The 22,515-nt window shown below is 46.4% G+C and overlaps 1 protein-coding gene across 4 annotated transcripts in view; it reads right to left on the reverse strand.

Annotated features, from left to right (window-relative positions):
* Window positions 1–720: 720 nt before the first annotated feature.
* ZNF185 (zinc finger protein 185 with LIM domain) overlaps window positions 721–22,515 on the reverse strand; it is a 47,309-nt gene continuing 25,514 nt past the window's right edge. Inside the window, exons 12-32 of one of the 4 annotated variants that reach the window (XM_040572118.1) lie at window positions 22,124–22,198; window positions 21,403–21,483; window positions 20,887–20,955; window positions 19,174–19,251; window positions 17,489–17,533; window positions 16,960–17,109; window positions 16,018–16,101; window positions 15,410–15,508; window positions 14,631–14,729; window positions 13,864–13,971; window positions 11,231–11,311; window positions 10,900–11,001; window positions 10,271–10,426; window positions 8,831–8,944; window positions 8,465–8,560; window positions 7,224–7,325; window positions 6,073–6,141; window positions 4,477–4,557; window positions 4,012–4,114; window positions 3,352–3,450; window positions 721–2,601 (exon numbers count right to left, since the gene is read on the reverse strand). In XM_040572118.1, the coding sequence (XP_040428052.1) occupies window positions 3,352–3,450; window positions 4,012–4,114; window positions 4,477–4,557; window positions 6,073–6,141; window positions 7,224–7,325; window positions 8,465–8,560; window positions 8,831–8,944; window positions 10,271–10,426; window positions 10,900–11,001; window positions 11,231–11,311; window positions 13,864–13,971; window positions 14,631–14,729; window positions 15,410–15,508; window positions 16,018–16,101; window positions 16,960–17,109; window positions 17,489–17,533; window positions 19,174–19,251; window positions 20,887–20,955; window positions 21,403–21,483; window positions 22,124–22,198 (1,891 nt within the window). In that variant the 3' untranslated portion in view covers window positions 721–2,601. Of the gene's footprint in view, window positions 2,602–3,351; window positions 3,451–4,011; window positions 4,115–4,476; window positions 4,558–6,072; window positions 6,142–7,223; window positions 7,326–8,464; window positions 8,561–8,830; window positions 8,945–10,270; window positions 10,430–10,899; window positions 11,002–11,230; window positions 11,312–13,863; window positions 13,972–14,630; window positions 14,730–15,409; window positions 15,509–16,017; window positions 16,102–16,959; window positions 17,110–17,488; window positions 17,534–19,173; window positions 19,252–20,886; window positions 20,956–21,402; window positions 21,484–22,123; window positions 22,199–22,515 lie in introns of all 4 variants that reach the window. The other 3 variants (XM_040572117.1, XM_040572120.1, XM_040572119.1) reach the window with 3 other exon arrangements.

Below are 22,515 nucleotides of genomic sequence, written 5' to 3' on the forward strand. Positions count from 1 at the left end.
CTGCGCGTGCGTGGGGCTGAGGGGGGCGCGCGAGGCCCCCTTCCCTCAATGGGGCCGTGAGGGGAGAGGGGCTCTGAGGAGACCCCGGCGTTTGCGGACAAATAAAATGGTTTTGGATTCGTGTCTTTAACTCGTTTCACTTCTTTTTTTTTTTTTGGGTAGGAGGGTAGGTGGGAGAGGGGTGGTTGGCAATTCTTCAAGAACATAATATAAGCTTTATTATTTTTAGAATAAGCTGGTAGTTCATTTTGGGTGACGCGTCTTTTTTATTAGGGGAGATGCCATGAAGGGATCTGTGACAGTGCGTTTGTGACGGGGGAGGGCAGCTCTCTCCCTATAGACCATATAAATATTAAGGTTGGAAAAGACCCCCAGGATCGTGAGGTAGGTGAAGGATGGGCAGTACCACTAAGAGCAGCCACTACAGCAGAAAAAAATTCACCCAGCCCTTTTTATTGCACTTCAAATGGCACAGTGTGGATCAAGGCTCCCTTTTGCCCAGGTAGCAGCCAATTTGTGTGTGTGCGTGTGTGGCTATCAGATCATAAATTTGCTGAGCCAGACCCAGCCCAGCCCCTCATGCACTGGTGACTCTCAGTGCCTCCCCCTCCAGTAAAGCAGTGACTTTAGGGTCATGGCCTCAGGCCACTGAGAAGAAAAGAAAAAGAAAAAAACTCACTGAGCTCTGTTATATGGTGACACAAGTAAGCAGGCTGCAGATGAGCAGTGAATGTTTATTAGAGAGGTGTATGCTGGAAGTTAAACAATTGCTACAAGGAAAATACGGTGATGAAAAGATGACGTAAAACATACAGTGGACAAAACCTGTTCCCCAGAAGGCCACACAGCCACCAGGACCTCCAGCATGGGTGAATACGTTATTTCTGCAGATCATCTTCTCAAAGGGCACCTGTAATTATAGGCCATGGTTTTCGGGAGTGAGCTGTTTGGGGAGATCAGACACTTTGTGATCCTCTTCTGTTCAGAAAGTATCATTTCTGTAACATCTTGGTAACTGAGAAACATCGGTATCCAAAATGAGTCCACATTTTTGAAAATCACATGCCTGTGCCTCCACCGCTATGTGTAATGGGGTTGGGGAGGGTTGTTGGGGCCCCTGTTGTACCATGCACTCAGGATGGGAGCTGCCCCAGTCCCTGTCAGACACAACTTTATAGTCTCGCCCTGAAGCTTGCCAGTAGCAGAGCTGTTACTGATTTCAACTGGAGTTCCCCTTGTGGAGTGCTTTTAAGGTCATGCCTACACTTCACTCAAATAAATGGTACAGTGGCTTAAAAAAAACAAAACAAAAAAAAAAAACCACTGCTATGTAGCACTGGTGCTGTAAAAACACTAACTTGCTAAGCATGCCAGCTTCCATCACTAAGAGCATGAAGAATTATCTGTCTAACAATAGTCTGCTTTAGAGCTTTTGCCATCACCGGTTGGCATGTAAGAGCTACTAAAGAACTGATTTGTGTGCTTTGCAGATACTCCTAATGCTTTCAAAGAAAAAAACAGTAACTTAACGGACACATTCAGAGGTGTACATTTAAGGCACAGAGGCTGACTTTCAGCTTTCAGTGTTCAACTTTCTCACCCTCTCAACATCTGAATTAAGGGCTGAAATTATGCATTTCTGACATTTAGCATGTACAGCACCTGCTAGAAGTTCATTTTTGTGAGCAAGCATTTGAGATGTAAATAACTTAGAGCAATAAAAGAGGCATCACAGCAAGCCTTTGCGAGGTGGAGGAAAATTCAGATTCCAGTCAAGCAGTGTTCCTTGTCAGGAGAGCCAATTGAGACACCGATTCTCTGGCACATTTTGTATGGCCATTGGACACCTACCATCAGAGGCCAAGTTAACACTCTTTCACCTGGTAGTTTATCTTCCCAAACAGACAGCAGACACACATGCTGCTGAAGGAATCCACTAGGGAGTAGGCAGGAAAGGGAAATTAAAGCTGACACATAATTAGAGTAAAGTGAGTCTGCAAGTGCTCCTGAAAGCCCATGGAAAGCAAATGGAAATCAGGCAGAAGCTATTTCTAGGCAGAATTTGGGGGTGAAAGAAGCAGAAATAGGCTTTTGCTAGGAGCTAAATTCAAACCCTCCCAAGAATCCAAATCTAGTATTTAAGAGTTCTTGGATCTGCTTGCTTTGTGCCAGCTAACACACACTAAGCTGCAGCCTGATTGCAGAAACGAAAGAAAAAAAAAAATCAGAAAAGGTTTCTTGCAATTAGCTTACATAGATCTAAGGAGCTCTGCCTGATTTCCAGCACAGGAGCGCTCTGGAATCTTAATGAAGTTAAAGACAGGTGGAGGGGCTCAGCACCTTTGGAAAATCAGCCCACTTATCTTTTGTAGATGACACTGCCTTATCTTGTTAACATTGGCACTTGTCTTGCGTGCAGCTGACAGCATAAGCTAGCGGATGTTAAACTCATTCATTGTGATGAGGCAGTGAGAGGGAAAATAACTTGAGGAAGGGGGAGCAGGAATTCTGCTGTCTTAGCCAGTCAGGAGCTGATAGATGTATTCAGATATGTGCTGCTGAGGACTTTTCACTGGCTGCCTTCTCCAGCTTTGCAAAACCCTGCAAGCAAATAAAGAGAAGGTGAACACAGGATCTGAGCAGCACACAAAATGCTGCACTACGGAGGTCAGTGGAGCAGACGAACATGCAGGAAGGGGATGAAAAAAGCCAGCCAGTCACATCACATTAAGGGATGAACAAAGCAGCCATGTATGCAGTGAGGCAGGTGCCCTTTTCCCTCCCACTCTCCATCACAAGGCAGAGGAAGGAAAAGAGACACCTTTTCATAGTCTCAGTGCAGTGGCAGGGTTTCTGACTGCCACTGTGGCAACTCCCACCTCATCCAGGTTATCAGACAAAACAAAATTATATCCGGTCTAATTCCTTGTTGCTTTGCCAACAGAGCGTACAACTCTTTGTTTTTCCTCTGGGAGGGGTTCACCTCAAAGGAACGTTACATAAAGCGGGTTAGCCCAGGACAGGAGGGGGAACTCACAACCTGCTCTCAGAGAGGACTCTTATGCCCTAAGGGATATTCCTCTCATCACTCCAGCCAGTCTTCCACTTGCCTCCCCCAAGTGAGGCTAACACAGCCTGTCTGTCATGTTATGACCCCAGATTCTGGCTCTGAAACCCCTGGGGCCAGCTGGAGCATGTTTCTAGCTACTCCTGCAACAAGGGTCATTACTTCCCACTAAAAACCCACAGGAAAACCCAGTAATTATGAGGGTTAAATGCTCTTCACTCATTAAACACTCCATAAGCTCTCTCACTGAGCCATTTATGCTGACACTGTAAAGGGGCACTCACCTAGAAGAGTTTCTCGTAGCACTTGTCACAGTGGACAGTGTCCCGGTGGATGAATATTTTATCCAGAAAATCTCCCATTGCTTTGTGGCAAATTCCACACTGCCAAAGGGAAAACAAGGGTTGGACAGTAACCAAAGCACCATGCGTTAATGTCAGTATGAAGGGGGCAGAGAAATGAACAGCATCTGAACCTTTTTATAAAGTGTGAAGATGCCAAAGCAGTGACCTTTGAGACTAAACTTTCCTACAACAGACTATTGCTGCTGCAGGCTTCCTCCACTCACACCCACCATTTCCACAGTCTTCACCTGCAAACTTTGCAAAGTTTGAGAGGTTCAGCAAGCCCTGCACTGGGGAACAAAGGCAGAAAAGCACCAAGTCTACCACAGGGACTTGAGGAAAGACCACGCTGCTATTCTACCAGATGACAATGAAGAATTCTCCTTGTTCTGATATGCATTCATTTGAGGAGATGAAAAACTTTTGGGGACACAACCAGCACCTGTGACTGCATCATTTCTTGTTCCAACGTGGATGCAAGCATTTAGCACAGCTTCTATACTCTACACAAAGTCTGAGGACAAAATTTGCAGAATTCCTCCTCCCACCACCCCATTTCACAGCAGCACATAGAAGGCGGTCAGCAGAAAGGCTTTTTACCCTGAAACAGTATTCATGGCAGTAGATGTTAAGATGCTCTATTATGATCTTAGGGCAGTCTCGGATCTCACGGCTGCAGTAAGTACAAACAGGTTCACTGGACCTGTGAAGGAACAGAAAAATGAATTCCTGCACCATGGTGCCTCTGTAACACAATAGTTTTCAATCCCATCGCTGGTAGCAGCAGTTTCTTACTCAACACCAGCACTGCTCTGCACCAGGTACCTGCTTCTACATGTGTTTGTGCCAAGTGACAGCACAGAGGGGCACGGAATAGCCCAGGGATGCAGAGACCAGAACAGAGCTCTAAGTAAATGTCACTTCATTTTCTGAAGATCATTTAAACTTCTATTATTTATTATTATGCTATGATTTCACCACTCACATACCAATATTCTAAAAACCTTAAAGTTATTTCTGTTTAACAGTTTGCTGAAACCCCCACACAGTCCCAAACTGTCCTACCTCTGCAGAGGAGCGCTGGACAGGTAGCTGTGGTGGCTGTAGGTTGCTCTCTCTGAATCAGTCAAATCTACAAGGCTGCCACTGGAGACAGAAGGAAATGTCAGCACTTGACAGTGATACATGGGAAGAACATTGCAGATGGAACCCTTAATCATTAACCTAAAGTCCTAACTGCAACATCCCAGCTGCCTGTTCCTTGGCGAGGACAGTCCTTCCTAGGCAGAGCTGAAAAAACATTTCACTAGCAAGGAGGGCCATGGTGACTGACAGAGCTGGGCTGTCAGCAGAGATATTTCCACCTCTGCTGCACTCATGCTGCAGATTCTGCATAGGGGTGGCTGTATCCTGCTCCCATACACGTACCACAATCACGGATGGGCCAGAAGCCACGGTGCTGCTCTCAGAGTTCCCAGGAGGTTTGCACGGAATGGCTACCTCCAACGGCAGGCCAAAAGGGCAGCGAAGAGCTGGTGGCCCCAGCACCCATGTCACAGCACTGAAAAATGTGTCTGGCTGCTGCTGTCACTGCAGGGAGAGGCAGGATGTGGGCAGCGTGGCTGGGAAACCAGGGCACGTACCCTGAGACGAGGCCCCTTTGAGCCTGCAGCAAACGGAGGTGGCACAAGCAGAGAGCAGCCCGCGGAAATGATAGGAAGCTCCCTCCTCCAGTATGTTTCCAGCCACGTGCTGCCACCCACTTACTCCTTGCCGGCCAGGAAAAGGCGAGAAACATCCTTAGTCTCACCTAGCTGAGCGTTTCCCCTCTGCCTTCTGCTTGCCTGTGGTTTTTCAGGCGGTGCAGCAACGTGCTTATCTCTGGCTGGGAGGTCTGCTTTTGCAGACCTATGGGAAAGGCGAGAGATTTATGGAGTCTGTCATCAGCCCCCACAGCAATGCCAGCACAGCACTGGGGGAGGATAAACGTCAGCAGGGAAGCAGCGAACTGGGTGCTAACTGGCTGCCACATCAGTGCAAGCAGGATGTACCAAATTCTGCTCTCAGTCACCTTGGTGTCAATCTGGAGTAGCTTAATTTAGTCACCTGCAAGCAGAACATTAAGACTGAAGGTTTTAGCTTCAGAGTGGCACCTCTCTACCTTTGCTAACTTGTAAAAGACTCTTCTGGAGTGAGAACGCACAAACTCCGCATTTCCTCACCAATTCCAACCTTTTTATTTGTGTGTGCCAATGTGCAGCGGAGCCTGACGGTGCCAAACGTGCAGCCTACAGAACTGCCATGAAGTGTTTTGACCCCATCACCCACCTCACGGCTGATCCAGAGGGGGAGATTAACCCCGCCCCAAGGGGAGGTCGGACACAGGTCCTCCTGTCACTGCAGTGGGACCAGGCAGCACAGCGCAGCATTGTGGAGAGATCTCTCTAGGTCCCCAAAACAGTACTGCTGCCTTAGCAAAACTCTTTGCCCACCCAGTGTAATAATCCCTCCAGGGCTAATTAGCTCAGGCACGATGCCACGCTGACTCAGTGCTAGTGGTTCCAGCTCGGGAGCTTGCTTGGTGTGTCAGCCAGCAGAGCTGTACGCTGTTGCTTTGCACACGTAGACAGACACATGGCTGTCTCCGGACACTCCTCTTACCTGCCATAGCGCGGGGAGGCCGACAGCTCGCTGCTGTTCACGTACTCCTTCACAAAGAGGACCCCTTTTCTAGAAGCAGATAGAAACAGAATGAGAAGCATTTGCATTAGAAAAGGCTGCGACTAATGAGAGACAGCACAAGGGACCACATGTGTGCACTTGGACACGTAACGTGTGTGTGAAAAGGCACAGGGAGATGCTGTTGTTCTCGAATAAATACTGAGTATCAAGCATGCTTGCTAAATAACACCTAATATGCCCCTCTAATTAACCCACCAAAACAAATCAACTTAATTAGAAAGAATGGGATGGATAATACAACTCTTTCATCCGGTTATCCCCTGTTTTGCAGGGATAAGTCTTTTTCAAACCATGTCAGGATTATGCACACAATACGTATTTACAGAGCTTGTGGTTCTGTCCTTTAACATTAAAACCCTACTGGCACAGCACTACTTACAGTGACTGTTTTGTCACTGGAATATCTCCAGAGCTCTCATGCATTATAAATTGCTACCAGTCTGTCTGTGGGATGCTTTTTCTTGCAGAGATGACCTTTCTTGCATATTTCTCCCTCTTTAAAATTCTGATTTCAAAATGACATGCCCCCATCTGTCCATCTGTCTAGAGCTCTGTCACAGAGCGAGGGGAGACACCGTGCCCACCGGCTCTCTTCCCAGAACCATGAAATGAACTAATCAGGCTCTTTCTCCGTGGTTCATTTTCATTGCTGCCTTTAAGCTATGATTAAGCTAAGCCATGTCGCAGCTAAGGAAAGATTTTTTTTTTTTTTTTTAAACTTAGCATAAACACTTTCCAGGTGTCTGTGTTTCAGACCAGAGTATCCCTACTTAGGTGTGATGAGCAGGCTGTGGCAAGACCAGGAGGACCCAAATATTGCCTATTATGCTGACCTCTCACCAGTTTGAAACACCTCTCTAAATTGTGTAAATCTGTGCAGCAGTTTCCATCTTTGAGATGGAAACTACAGATCCCACCACAGCAACGTCTGTGCTCCTCGCTAGAAAAGACTGACAAATGTCCCTCGGTCCAGAGGCCAAGCAGCAAAGCCTGCCTTATCTCCACCAAACAGGACGGCTGCCTGCAAAACCTGCAGTGCTGGAGGACCGTGACCACCCCTTGCTCCTTACCCGGCAGAGCTGGCATCAGGCTGGTACCCGGAGGCCACGGGGCTGTTGTACGGTAAGGTGGCCATCGGAGCGCACATCCTCTCGCTCGAACTTGAGAGAAGCCTGGCGAGAGAGAGAAAAGTCTGTGGGCACTGGAAACGTGAGCCATAACATGATCCAAACTGGCAGCCAAGAAAAGACCTACAACTACCGTTAGGAGGGTGATTTGGGAAGGAATTAAAACCCTTAACCACTCAGATGAACTCATCTTTACTGCAGATCAAAGAGGCTCCTTCCTCTTTTTATACCTGCCATGTATCAGTAATTCTTATCTGTAGAAGTGATTTGGAAAACATTCATTTATGGGGCCATGGGAGAAAAGATCAAACAAGATCTTCAAATAAGCACAAACCATAAGTGAATCACCTAGACTGAATGGAAGCAGCTATACAAAGAAACAGCCCGTGGCATATTGCTGGAGAGGAGGAGAAGGGGACATATGGGCCAAGGTCCAACATAACCGTCCCCAACTTAATCCTTTCAAAAGCTGGAGCAGGGAAGGTGCAAAAATCATGGCTACAAGAACGTCTTCAGAAAACAGCTCTGCCTATCCCCTCAGCAACAAGACCTGTTAAATCTGCCTGGAAGGGATGAAGCTGGTCTTGCCTGAAGCCAGCCGTAGGCTATCCAAGGATCTCGTGCCTCCTGCTCGCACCCACAAGACACTCCCCCTTTACAGACCAACACTGAGACCTACACTGGTGCCTCCGTACAGTGTCAGGCGGCACTTGGATGGACTGACACCGCCACAAAGGACTGTAGAAAGCTTTCCACAAGAGGTACCCTCCTACCCCATCCAACAGTCTTGTTCTGGGACCAGTTTAGTCATTTAACCATTGGCTTTCTGGAGATAGTGATCTTCTCTCTTGACATTTCTCTTTGATTTTAGCACTCTTCTTTTCTGTAGCCTCTGCCAAGGCTGATTTCTGGTTAAAGGAGAATAGCCAGAAACCAGCCATTCAATCTCCTTTCAATCTGTTCTGGCACCCTCATGGCAAAATCTCCAGAGACGGACGTATCACAGACCCCGTGCTAGGTAGCTTTTGCTAGGAACTGTTTAAGAGAAGTTCTGCGCCTTCAGATCACACATGCACTCCCTGGAAATAATTCTTCTCTTTCAGCTCTTGGCTTTACTTCCTAGCTCCTCTTCCACAGCAGCGTCATGGAGGTTTCCATCACAAGCATCGAGACTACCCGTTTACCTGGTGCTGTTATAGTTTGAGCTGTCCATGTAGAACGGCACCCTGTGGCTTCTCGGGGAAATGGACATGGTGGTGTCTCTGGGAAGGGAGTGGTAGCTATGAAAGGAAGTGATACAATCTCAAGCAATGAACTTGAGCACGTGAGGGATTCTCTCAAGCGGCAAGAATCTTGGACGAATGCCTCCCTGCTTGGCATTGAAATCACCCATGCACCACAGCCATCCATGCAAAGAGCAACTCACTGAGCATGCTTAGACCCAGGGAATTAAGAAGAAGTAGATCAGGACTCTCCAGATACCACGTAAACCTATCAGTGGGGATGTTCTTTGGGTCAACAAGTCTGGATCCCACCGTTTGACTCCTTACCTTGGAGCTGTGGGGTTAAATTCACAGTGCCCCCTGGCAATAGCACTGTCATATCTGCTGCTCCTAGGGCTGCTTCTCCCATCATAAACTCTCCCTTCATAATCTGGGATAGGCCTGGCAAGGAAGCACAAAGCCCTGATCACATTGTACCAGGAACCACTGGAGTCCCCACATTGGCTAACTAATACTTTATCTCAGTAGTCTCTACCACAGTGTATTCTCCTTTTGCTATGCCTGCTTCACCCATGCTGGTTTTGCAGCTGTAGCATGCGTACAGAGCAAAGCTCTGAGCCTAGGAAAGCTTACTCAAAATCTAACAACTGAGAATAAAGCTGAAGCAGTTCATAAATGGATGCATTGTGAATATTGTTTCCACTCCCAGTACTCTCCAGAACCACCGCTGCACCACCTGCAAGTGTGAACTGCTGACCAGCTGGCCCGCCTGGCTATCAGGTCTGCACATTTTCACTTCTCCAGGACAGAACTTATTTATCAGAATGGCTTTAACACACAGACTGAGCTCGGGCTCTTTCAGTAGGAAAAATGAGCTTACAGCTTATGGTCATTTTTCTCTTACAAGTACTCTGGGGCATAGATTATGTTTATATTGTGTATTAGCACTCTGATCCTGATTATAGCTTTGGGCAACCGTATAACTTAATGTTAAACAATGCTGAAAAACACTGCAAATCAATGCTGCATTAAAGAGAGTAAGAGGGACAGGCTAAGCTCATCATAAGATGAGAAAAATCCTGCTTTGGGCAAGACATGCACTTGGTCTGTGATATAAGCCCCAGGGCAGAATGAAGCGTGCATTTACTGCACTTCAGAGAGACATGTCAGCACCACGCAGTGCCGGGGGTAATGACAGGCTACAAAGTACAACAAAGGTCTATCCCATTTTTCTAGTCCTAGTCCACAAATGCCTCAAATGCAAACAAGAGCTTTGTTACACCGGCTCTCTGAGAAATGCTAAAAGAGCTGAAAGGCCAAATTCAGATCACATGAATGTAGATACATATCATAGTTCTAAGTGTACAACTTGTCGTGTCACTTGTGTCATTGAGGGTCACGAGAAATAAAAAACAGATCGCTCCTCAACCTCTGCATCTACAGAGGAAAAGCAGATGTGGTCTCTACAAATCTGTCATGTGTCCAGGCACCACATATGTGGTCTGAACACAGCCTGCCGAGAATTCTCCAGTGTTACAGACCAATTATCAGCCCAGATCTCCAGAATCCCACCTCCAACTATTCAGGTCCAAAAAGGAGCTTTGTTGCACATGTTGTGGGACCTGACCTGGTTGCTTTCTCTGGGAACAAAATCCTGTTCTCACTTCTTGATGCAACGACCACATAACCTGAACTGGGGTTCCTTTCAAATATAGTTCCTGTGCCAGCAGCCGGCACTCTCTCTGCATCTCATCCCCAAACCCTTACCTTCTGGTGCTGAATACTTGGCTGTCTGCGTAGGATGGTATCCTGTGGCTAGGTGCTGGCACACTGGTGTTAAAAGGCTGGCGGTCCATGTACAGTGGCATGGGATGCTGGGTCTCATACGCACTGAGAGCTTTCTCTTTCGAGCTGAAGTTAGACCTGCTAAAGAATTAAAGCCAATTTGACCATAAAGCCAACGCCTATTTGCTACGACCAGCTCACACAAGTAGTCAGTTTGCAGAGGTTGTATCATGCCCCTCTCTGCTGGCAATAAGGAAAACCTGGGACACCGTGCTGTTAATAAGTTCTTAAATTTAGGGAGAATGGCAGAGGTCTGTATATTCCCTCTGTGCATGAGCTGAATTCCCAGCATAATGGATGGCTGCAAGATTCAGTAGTGTTCTAAACTAATTTGATAACTGAAATTAAATCTGAACAAGCGTATTTAGGTGCAATCCTAGACCTAATATTCCCTTTGTCATTCTCCTTGTCATTTCCGTTTAATTAGTGTACCCAGGAGACATTTACATAGGTCCAGGATTTCAGCCAGGACTATATCAAGAAGCAGAAATGGCAAAGGTTGAGGATTTGAAAGCTGTTGATGAGCTCTCGAGGGGATAGCCCCACTGTACCTGGCTGCCATCGGGTTAAGCTCATTGTGTCTCCAGGCTCCGGGGCTCTCATGGTGACTATCCGTGGTGAGAGGGGGTTGCTCCTCATAACCTGGAGTGGTCCTGGTCAGGGAGGAAAAAGCCTGTTAGCAACTTTAGTGCTTTTGTCAGTGCCTATCCACTGTGGGGAGTAAATGCAATAGTAGCATGATTATGTTGGTTTCAGAATTCAGCTCGCTCTGTTTTCACTAGCCAAGAAGCAAGTGTTTGTAATGCCTTTGAACAGGGACCTAGGAGAACACAAGATGTGCAAGGCAGCAGTGAAGACAGGCCTGGTCCCCTGGCTGCGTACCTTTCCCAGCATGGGTCAGATTCATTTGCACATGGGGTCTCTGGAGCAGTGAGGATGCTTTCTCTCGGTAGGGAGCCGGGCCTGCCAAGACAGAAGATTCTTACACTCTGCAAAAGTACCTCTGAGCACAGAATTATTGTAAAACATAGAAACAACCTCTAGAGAATCTCCTGCCTCCAGAAAAGTACAGTATTCCTGTACTTCTTTATGCCTGGAAAGATGCCAGATAATTCACAAACATATGGGGGGGAGAGGGGGGAGGGAAGAGAGAAAATACAGATCACTTCAAAAATAAGGCTGAAAGAAAAATGTAGCTCCTGATCATCGCTTCTCTCTTATTCTTTCCAAGCATGACAGTTAATTCACCTAACAGTGATAAACCATAGTGATTTATCCAGTACCTCTGTGCTAGATTTCAGACTGCTAAGCTGGCCTGATGGGGGTACCATCTCAGAAGCACATCCATTACATCTCTGCACCCATTGCACAGCAACCCTGGATTTGCACTTGTCTACATTAGTCTAGGGAGAAGTTCTTTCACTTTTTCTGTTTTTGTGTGTTTGTGCTCTCTAAGAATACTGATACACTGCAAAAAAAAAATCTCAAAACTAGCGTGGATTCCTGCATCAAAACTGCATTTAATTAGACTCTAAGAAACTATTTCTCAACATGCTTTCAAAGATCCAACCGTGAAATGTTACATCTGATGAAAGAGGAGGCAGCCCTTACCCTGTACTTGTTATGATTTGAGGGCTTCCCTTGATCCCTGCAATTTCACCAAGTGGATAAGCCAAAAAACAAATGGTACAGTCACCCAAATGAAAGCAAGATCAAATTAATTTGATTCTTTTATAACAAAGGTAGATATCTTAAATTCTTACTTTTAGCAAAACACTAGCGATCACTAACTGTAGAATCCCATTCAGGTTGGGATGTTCTGAGAAAATGCCTAAAGACGACATATCTGTCCAAAAGCTCAGACTAAAGATCAATTTACTGAGCCATAAATGTTGTCTGCATGTATGGTCCCAGCTTGTGGCAAATGCAAAGCAGTTTGCTTCCACTTAGCCCACAGTGAGAGGGTTGAGAGGAATCACATTAAGTCGCACCACTTGCTTCTGACACAGGCTAAGGACATGCAGAGGGACAGGTACAGTATTTCAGGTGGATGTGCAGAGATACGGACATCCCCTTGATAAAATGCCCCACACTTGCTTGAACCTAAACGTTTAATGAAAGCAACAGCAGCAAACAGAAAAGATCAGGAGACAACTCCCAAGTTTTTCAGTGGAAAGTCCGATCCAAGCTCACTGCACCTGGAAGCACTAGGGCTTGGGAAGCCTGAGGGCTTATCCATAGGAAGGTCATGGACTGGGGAGGGAATGGAGTGGGCAAGGGATTGCCTGAGGTGCTTCCACCCGTGGCACTTTGTATGTGGGGATACACTGGAGAGAAATTGAAAGTTTTCTATCTTTTTTCTTCAGCAGTCTAACTTACGCTCCCATCCCTGGGGACTGAGAACAGCTCCTTTGCCTCCCTGCTTGATGAAGAGCTACAATTTGGAGTACTTGTGGTACATCCATGATAGCTCCATTTGTTGGAAGGTCCCAGCAGGCCAGAAGACACTAACACCATTGTTCTCTCCTTGCATTTTTTTCCTCCCCAGCATCCTTTCCTGAGCCCCTCCTCCATGCTCTGCTGTCCCACCACCCACTATGCATCTCCATGCGCTCACGAAGAAAGTCCAGCTTGGTGACTCCTGACCCCAAACACAGCACTCTCAGTCCCTCCTCCAGAACTACCCGTAGTAAATAAATTCCCCACGTTCTCTCATGTTCATTCTCTTATAGAATAAGCAATTCTATCACTTCTCTTGCCTTCTTGAAGCAACTTCTTCACTCTGCGCATAGGGTGTTACTCCCTTGTTATTGTCTATGCTCCCACTGGTGCAGTCCATGGAGCATGGCACACACCTGGGGGAGCAGAACAGTCTGGTTTACAAGTTGATTCGGAGATGAGTTACTCACTAAAACACATACACGAGGAAGCACAGTTCAGCCAAGATCCTCAACCCTTTGTATTTAGGGGCGAAATACAGACAAAAGCAAAGAAATCACACAAAATCCACAAAGTCCTTCCATTCGGCCATTTATCCACGCACTGTTTTGCATGAGGTAAGCTGAAGGCACTGAGGCAGCCCCCATAAACCCAGCAGAGGCACAGGTCAGTGGGAAGGACAATGGTGCTGTGCCAGGACAACCAGAGTGCAGCCTGAGACCTGACACGGCCTGTGCAAGTCTGGAAATGAGACCCAGCATTACCACAGAGGCAGGCTGCTTATTGGCATGTGTCTCCAGAGGCAGTCTCTGCTTCCAAATTTAAGGTCTAGGCAGCATCTCCTGGTAATCCAGCTGGCCATTGTTTGATGCCTCCAGCTAATTAGCATGTTTTCTCCCAGGCTTTTATACAAAACCACAGTAAGAACGTCAGTCATTAGAAGCAGTGCTAGCATCAGGCACACAAGGGGAGCCTGGAAGAAGATTTTATCAAAAAGTGTATGCGTGGGAAGACACAAAAGGAGTTAACTCTCATCCTAAAGGAAAAGGTGAGGGGGTGGGGGGGTAATTCCTTACACTGCTATACTCAGGTCATGGTCAGCATGTTCATTCGACCTGGGAGGCTCTGAGTGGACATCAGGAGGTTCTTGTCCCTTCTCAGCATGGTGGTTTGAGTCAGAAAACCTAAAAGAAAAATCTGTGCTTAAGATAGTAAAGAAAAAATAGGCTGGGGTGGGTAGACATCTATTCCCTAGACAGGAACCCATAAGGCATGGAGCAGGACACACTGTTTCCTTGGCCAGAGCCATTCCAAACTGCCCTGGGACCAAATCTGATGGAAATTACGCACACAAATCCCATTATAACTTTCAGGAGCACACCTAGAGGCCTTTCAGATGAGATTGTCACATTAGAAAAACATTGGTCACGGGAGAAGGCATTCATGCCAGAGTTCCTCAGCCTGAGAGATGCATCTAACACCTGGACACCCTCATGCATGATTTTGCAGCGTTCATAAATGGTAGGATAGTGCTTCCTGAGATCTCTGGGCAGCAGAAGCTACTGCCTGCCACTGCAGGACAAAAGGAACCAAGTTCATGCCCAAGGACTGATGACACGTGCTGTCAGTGCAGAAATTGGCTCTTGGACTTTACACACACACAGTGTCCAGTTTCCCAACAACATGGGTGGGATTGCTTGCTGCAATGTGCTGTTCTGAAGTCCTCACTATGGGTGCAAGACAGAGGAGCAGCTCCGTGTTCTCAGTTACATTGAGAACACAATAAGACTCGTAGAATTACAAAGTGAAGAGATACTTTGGGCTAGTTCTAACCAGCATTTACCTTTCTTGGAGCAACTCTGATTTATGATCATTTGAGGTCCGTGTGCTCTCATGCTCCCTGTCTCTAGGGATGTTCCCCTCTTTGAAATCTTGGGAGGACCTGGAAAAGGAAGAGAAGCCCCACTCGTGGCTGTCAGACATAAACACCTGCTCAGTTCAATGCACATAGAAAAGTGAAAAAGTCACAAGGCTTTGGTGGAAGCTAAGCTGTAACCAGCACAAGCAGCGCTGACTTCAGCAAGCTTATCTGCTTGGAATTCAACAGGTGGGTCAAGCAGCAACATTTTCATTGGCTGAAATTAGCTCCTTAAAACACCAGTCCAAATTGCATTTTCTCTAGACAAACATGTTGCTTTCTAGCATGAAAGTAGACCTCCAGGTTATCAGATTATGTTACTCCCAGGAGTATGTTGTGGCCCTGCTCTAAGCACCTCACCCCAGCTGCCAAACCACCTCAGCTCATGCCTGGCTCTGTGCCCTAGGCTTCTCCCTGCAGAAGACAAAGGAGAAGTGGATGATGCACACTCACATCCTACACTGGGAAGAACCTGGGAAAAGTTAAACGCATTTGCTGCAGGGTTTGAGTCTCGAGGGAACACCATAAGACATTTGATACTTCAGTGGATATTGGACAGAGAAGTGGTTTATTGCTGCTTGGGCAAACGGCCCTTATGCTGTTGTTCTTGGGCTTGATATTTCCTGCGGAATCAGGACCTCCGAGTTTTCAACAATGAGAAAGAACACATTAGCAAACATGAGGTTAGCACCCCAGATCCTTACGTCACTTCATTCCCGTCAGGCTTGCTGTATGCTGGGACCGTGGGACTCGTGTATTTGCCCTCTTGCATGCTGCTTCCCTCCTCAAAGCTCAGGACCGATCTGGTAAGCAAAGAAAGGCCCATTATTTCTTTAACAACTGGCGCACAAATCATTACACTAGTGAGTGCTATCTACTCGCAAGGCAAGGCTCCTGCCAAGCTGTACCATTCAGTGTCCTGCACCAGGGTCTCTCCCCAGGGACCATACTTAGGCTACAGCTGCATTTCAACATGCTCCTACTTCAGCTGACCCTTCAGCTCCCTTGCTGCCACTTCAGCATCACTTAGTATTTCTCCATCCTCAGCAAATGAGAAGGTAGTGACTGAACCCCACCAAGCACACGTGCACCAAAAGCAGGAAAAAGCTGGAGTGTTTGGTTCATACCAAAGATGATGGAGGATGGATACAATCCAAACCCCTTGTTTTATGTTGTATGTTGCGCTATAAACCTCAGAACAGTCCATTTTACTCTTGGGACAAGAGCTGTAGAAAGAAGCCTCTTTCTATGCTTTTCTTCCCTTAATCCTCAGTATTACTCATATGCCCACTAATATTTACCCCACTCTAACCTTTTAAATGAATATTCAGTGTCCTCAAGGTGTGCAGGGGCTCTCTCAGTGGGAGGAGAGGGGACATTAGACTGCAAGCTAGACCTGTCATAAGAAAAATTAAAAAAAGAAAGAAGAAATCAACAGCCTAATGGCTTGTGAAAGGCTGTTAAAGTGCTTCAGGGGGGATTCACAGTATGAAACAACACTGCACTCCATATCAGACCAGAAAATAGAAAGTAATTTTCACAGAGAACTGCTTTTCTTTCAGAAAAAAAAACACTTTCATTATCTCTAATAAAGAAGAATAGAGGCTGTTAGTGGAACTAATGCAGTTACTTGGCCTCAATTCACACACACCCTATCCAGATGCATCACTTCTCTGGCCTGTCGCAGGATCACGCACCTGGGACAAAGCACAACACAAATGTCTTTGGGGCAGATCATAGAATCATTAAGGTTGGAAAAGACCTTCAAGATCATGTTCCTACACCATCCTACTAGGAGCCTTGTGAACCTCCTCACCTCAGCTGGGAGGCTGGAAGACATCATATGCTCACCTCAAGTTGTTTGGTAAGCCAATGCATGGGGCCAAGTCCAAAATAACTGACTAAAATAAGAGAGGAGAGAAGCTTCAGGGAGATTAGTGTGTTTAGTGTCAACAGCAGCAATTCTGTCCTGACTCTGTGCCTCAGACATTGTCAGGGCAGCAAACATGCTCTAAAAACACGTGGAATGGAGGCACTTCTGAGATCACTGCTAAAAGCTATGATAAAGCTGCTGTATCTGCTCCCAGGCTGATTCAGTGAAAATAAAAAGTTGATATGTGACAGTGAATGAGTAATGCAGTTCCCAGAGTTTAGCCACCTAAGATTTTCTGGCTGCTGTTGCTTCGTTGCACAATCTGGATTCTACTTCCAACTCTACTCTGGATGAATTACTTATTGTCCCCCCAGTATTTACCCTCTGCTAGCAGCAGCACCGTGAGCACCAGCACCAGGCCCTGACCCTGCAGGTTCAGGCTTCGCATCATCCAGGCAGGGAGAGGTCTCGTAATGACGCTGCAGGCTGTCTGTAGCACCTGCAGGTCTGTCCCTGCAACCAGGGTCGGACCTGGTAAGAGAGGGAGATTCATGGGTCACAAAGAGAAGATTAGTAAGTTGAAGAATGGAGCAAGGAGTGGAAATATCAAACACGAGATTTGCTTGTCTCAAACAATGCCTCTTCCTGCTTAGTTCCATAACTTTCTTGCAGCGGACCTGAAGGACAAAGACAAGTCCAACCAAGTCATGCTAGCACAAGGAAAGAAGCTGAGAGATCTCAGTCCATTTTGAGCTGGTGGATCAGGGGCACTCCCCTTTGTAAGTGCATACAAGTGTTGCTCCCAGAACACATTTGTTAGGGCAGTACCAGGTCAGGAGAAGACGCCTCTCACTCTAAAATCAAGAAAAAAAAATGTGAATTTTATACTGCTAATAGACTTCAAACTTACTTTGGTGGGTAAAATCCATTGTTTGCTTCTGTGTGTTCAGAGTAACTGAAAAGGAGAAAAAACAACTTTAGAAAGCATCCTTGCTTTGATTTGGGGAATGTTCTGCAATTATTTTCTCATGCATTTAATAAATAGAAGAAGGAAAAAATCCCAAGACTTCCTGGTGATATTCCTCGGCATATTTCTGCAGGCAAAATGACAAAAAAATTTGGGGAAATTCATTGTGTATCAAGTGCAAAGGAGCAGTTAGTAACGTTGAATACTGTCACCACGTGACAGTTGCCAGTGATATGGAGTCATCTGGAAATCCAAGCCAGGACTCTTCCAGAACCAGTGGGATTGTCCTGCAGCCCAGAGCTGCAGCACAGGCACCTCTAGTTTCACCCACAGAAGGGGAGGACGGCCCTTATGTCCTCTGATTTGCCTCAGGGGAGCTGACAAAATTGGGAACTTCAGGTCTCTCATCCAAAATTGTGTGTTTCTGTTTTCCTGTCTCCTGGCTGTGGGCAGTGACAAAGCAGACGGGCGAAGAGCTCTTTACTGAACTTCTCTTCTGCATGCCATGGGGGCAGTGCGTTTCCTCCCTCACTTCCACTTTCTCAGACGGGACAGAAACACAGCCACTGCTCTTTGCATCTGCAGCCTTTTTTGATTTGTGAATCTTTTTATTTTTTTTCCTCCAGTACGAGTGAGGACTCCCTGCAAAAGCTGTGAAGCAGACTGCCACACAGTGCTGTAGAACACGCACGAACTGGGTTGTTTTGCTCACCTTCAGTGGATGTCTGAGAAGTACCCTCAGACTCACACAGGTTCTGGATCAAATTAAATCAGTGTTTTACAGACAGGGAGGGGACCTTCCAGCAAGGTCCACTGACACAGTGGTGGAGAACAGCGCACTGTGGAGCCCAGGCTAAGGAGCTCCATTGAGTATCAGCTTGGTTGGATGCAGAAACGCTGGTGCTCGTGAGAGGGGGCAGGATCCTGTCCAGGATAGGTCCTGGAGGGCTGGGGACAGAAGACTCCCATACACATAAAAGGCAATCAGAGAGCAGTGAGGGTGGACTTCATTTGGGCATTTGGAGACAACAAGTAGCTCAGCCATGCCTGTGGTTAGGGGATTTTTAACTACTTTCCACAATACCTTGGAGTCAGGACACAAATTTTCCTAAGTCACTGAACCTTTTGGCTTGCCAGACACTTTAAAGGAAGTGGATTTTTTTCCTCTGTTCCACCTCCTCCTCCCTTTTTCTTTTTTAAGGTGTCTCTTGTTGCAAAAGTAGATAGGTGAAGGCTAAAGGCCTAGAGATGTATTGAGCATGAAGCTCTCTATACTGTATAAAAGTAAAAAAAATTTTAAAAATCTGGAATTGGTTTACATTTGGGAATATATCCAGAAAATGCAGAAGCGACCCGCAAAAGTGGTATTTTCCTTGTCTTATAGAAAGCAAAGAAAAAAACTGGAACAATATCATACAATCTCATGTAAAAGAGAGCAAGGTTTTCTTTTTTTTGTTCCTCCCCTCTTAAACTAAATTTTAGATAAAGTGCTGCAGTTCTGCAAAGCACTGACTGAACTGTACTTTTCCATCAATAAATATTCATTTAGAGTTTCCAGATAGCTCAAGAGGAGCAGTTGTTATTTGCACGATGCTCAAGTCAGTAAAGGAATTTCATGGTAACCTTACCTTCCATTTGTGGAAACCACGGCTGCTCTGGACTCATCCCATGCCAATGGCTCAGACTTTTCCTTAAGAGGTTTGTCACTAGACAAAGAAAAATGCCAGTAAGATAAGACCTGTACAAATCTACTAACATTTAGTTAGGATGAGCCCAAAATGGGGTTAGCCCAATATATCGGTATAGGGAGCAACCTTTTAGGTGCTGCAGGCCTGATTGCAGTTCATGGGGTACTCAGAGAGATGTGCTGCTCTGCGCAGTGAGGAACTGATGACCCCTTTGCTCAGGAAAGCTTAAGAACCCTCGAACGGTTGCTGTCTGTCTGCTCCCAAGCAAAAGAGGTCTTCCTGCAGGCCTACCAGCTGGACCTCTTCGTGCCCAACTACACCCACCACTTGCTCCCTAGACCCATCAAGCCGTGCATCCATCTCCTTCCCTGCCAGTTATTTCCTCTCCAGTTTAGGTGGCTTAAGTAATGAGGCATTCTCTAATTTCTCTGGGAGACTGGCTCACAATTAGGAGCAGCTATGTGACGCAAACAACCCTAAGCACAAAGAGTGCGTTGTACTCAGGCTGTCCCTGCAGTGACACACAAGGACATATTTATGGGCCTCAGCTCAATGACCATGGCAGTATCCCAGCCTCTACCTTTTCTCAAGCGCTCTAGACTTTGCTTCAGCCTGAGATATTAATTTGGGAACATTTCTAGCTTTATCTTCGCTGATAGAGGTGGAAAGTGAGATGCAATTAACTGTGTATCCTGCAAAAACTCATTTGGTAAATCCAAGCTCTCTACAGCTGCTTGAGCACAACAGTGAAAGGTAAGCCCAGAGGGACAAGTGTCTCTGCTTCAGTCTCAGCACTGCCAAAAATCCAGTGTGGCAACACCGAGAACAAAACCAGCCCTGCTAATATGGGATATATTTCGGAAATCTCTCTCACTCTTCCCCATTTTCAAAGAAAATGGGGCACACAAATGACACGCAGAGGACACTGTCTTCGGCCCAAAGCACACCTGAATGTAGACCAGCCAGCAGCAGCCAGCGTGTGGCACGCCTGCTGTGTGACACTTTCTGCCTACAGCTAGGCTGGGTTCATCTGTCACTGCTTCTCCCTTGGAAGTCCCCTCCTCAGCCACCTTGCCACTGAAGATAATCAGAATAAATGCCCTGCTGTGTGGATCTATGTGCAGCTACAGTGTCAGAGCTCTGCTCCTTGATGTGTTAACCATCTGTACCCATGCCTTCCAGTTCCTTCTTAGGTTTTCTTCCTTATAACAGAGCTTTTCACGCTTTCCCATTGTTCAGCCACCCCTGCATACTTTCTGCAAAGGGCAGAGGACCAGAACCAGTGTTAGAAGCCACCACCAGTGACTCATGTTCAACACACCCCGTGCAGGTGGAAGAAACTCCCCAGGGGATAGCAGTGTGAGGACAACCGGAGTGGTGACAAACATGTGAGGTAGATTCTTTAGGGACTGAGCCAGAGAGGAGAATCCTTTCCTCTCTGGGAGAAGCGGAGGAGGAATAGGAAAAAACGGATGAGTTGCAGCCTAGCCAGCAGATGATGCTCTTGGAGAGCAGCCCAGGACCATGACTGGAGAGATCCCATCTGTTTGAGGTCACTAGCAGGTATATACCATTTCTGAGTGAAAAGCAGAAGGCAGGCTGATCTGTGCTGCTGAACGTTAGGCTGATCTATGCCTTTTCTCAAATTCTTACCCGTCCCCATGCTGTGACACAGTTTCCAATGAGGATTTCCCATTAGAAGACTGTCTGCTTTCACCATTTCTGCAAGCAAAACAGCAAGAACAATTAGGTAGGGAGATGTCGGGACAGAACGTGAGGGACAGGAACTCCATGACAAGGAGCTTGTTGGAAGTGTGATAAGGATGGTGCAGGGATTAGATTAAAATGAAAGCCTGTTCAGTTTAGGAGATAGAAAGGTCTGTCAATTTTAGACTCATATTCTCATCAGAAAGAACTGGGTGATGTTTGAGCTGTGGGAGGCTCATAAGCTTTCATCTGGGTATATTTCCTCCTAGATTGTTAATACTTTTGTGAAGTGCTGCTTCCTTAGAGTCCCCCTGCTACCATACTTACTGTTCCATGACTGCACTGCATCCAGATTATGTGTACTTGGGAAAATACTACCAAGCAGAGCCAAACTCTCCAGTGCAGCAACTCCCTACCTGTCATTAGTGAAGCTCTGGGAAGATGCAGAGCCAGCAGACCTACCTGATTTCAGTATAGGTGGACATTTTCTCGGAAGTTTCACTCCAGGATGTGGTTGTTTGGCTCTTGCTGCCTGTTTCAGTGCTGCAAGAGATGGTAAAGAAAAAGCTGTCATTCTTGAGCAAACCAGCTCCCTGTTGCAGCTTGCCAAAATTTTCCTGCACTGAAATGTTCTTTCTGAAAGTAAATAAAATTGAAAGCAAACATCACCACTTTCAGTACGTTCACTTAAGTAGTAGTCTTATCAGAAAGAACTCTGAAATTAAAAACACTGTCTATTGCCATGAATATCTACAGTCTGCCAACGATAATCAGGGAAGAAAAATAAAATAACAAGGTCAGTGACCAAAGCAATTTGCAATGCTGTGGAAAAACATTTCAGCATTTTTTATACCGTAGTCATGAATTCGAACAGACAAAGTGGAAAGCAACTGAAAATGATTCCGCTGCAGATTTAGCGAGAGTTCAGCAGGTCTCCTCCTCTCAGGTTTTGAGCACTTTCATCAATATGCTGTCAGAGCCTTTCAAGGCGCAACATGGATTTCAGACAGAAAACCTTCTTAAATGCAGACAGCTGTTTTAAAAGTCTTCTGCGTACAAGGCCGACGAATTTGATTCACTTCACCTCCTAGAGGGCTGCTGACAGAAGTCTCTGTCACGTGCTACACGTGTGCTGACACAGCAGCAGATGTCCAAGGCACACCGGCCGTGCTGTAACACTCACCTGGTGGGAGATGCTGCTGTTGTCTTTGGCTCATTCCAGGAAGACCCAGCTGTGGTTTTCCTTAGCCCATTGGTACTAACAAAACAACAAAAGTAACAAAGCATTAAAGACGGAAGATCTTTTAGGTGTCATCCTGCTTGCTGTCCCACAGCTCTCATGTCTGCTTTCTGGGCAGTGAGAGGCCAAACCCTGCTGCATAAGGACTCAGCTGGCCCTAAGCACTGCTGCAACTAATATCTGCCTTTCTCCTGAAATGCTCTGTCATTAGGAACTGTTTTTTTTCCAATCTAACACAGCTGGGGCTGTTTCTATCCCCAACATTTGAGCTTGTGCTAAAAAACAACCTGCCCAAATGTACAGATTAAGGCTCAGTGCATTTACAAAATTGCGCT

This window comes from Cygnus olor, chromosome 13 (assembly GCF_009769625.2).
Source record: "Cygnus olor isolate bCygOlo1 chromosome 13, bCygOlo1.pri.v2, whole genome shotgun sequence".
NCBI classification, from domain to species: domain Eukaryota; kingdom Metazoa; phylum Chordata; class Aves; order Anseriformes; family Anatidae; genus Cygnus; species Cygnus olor.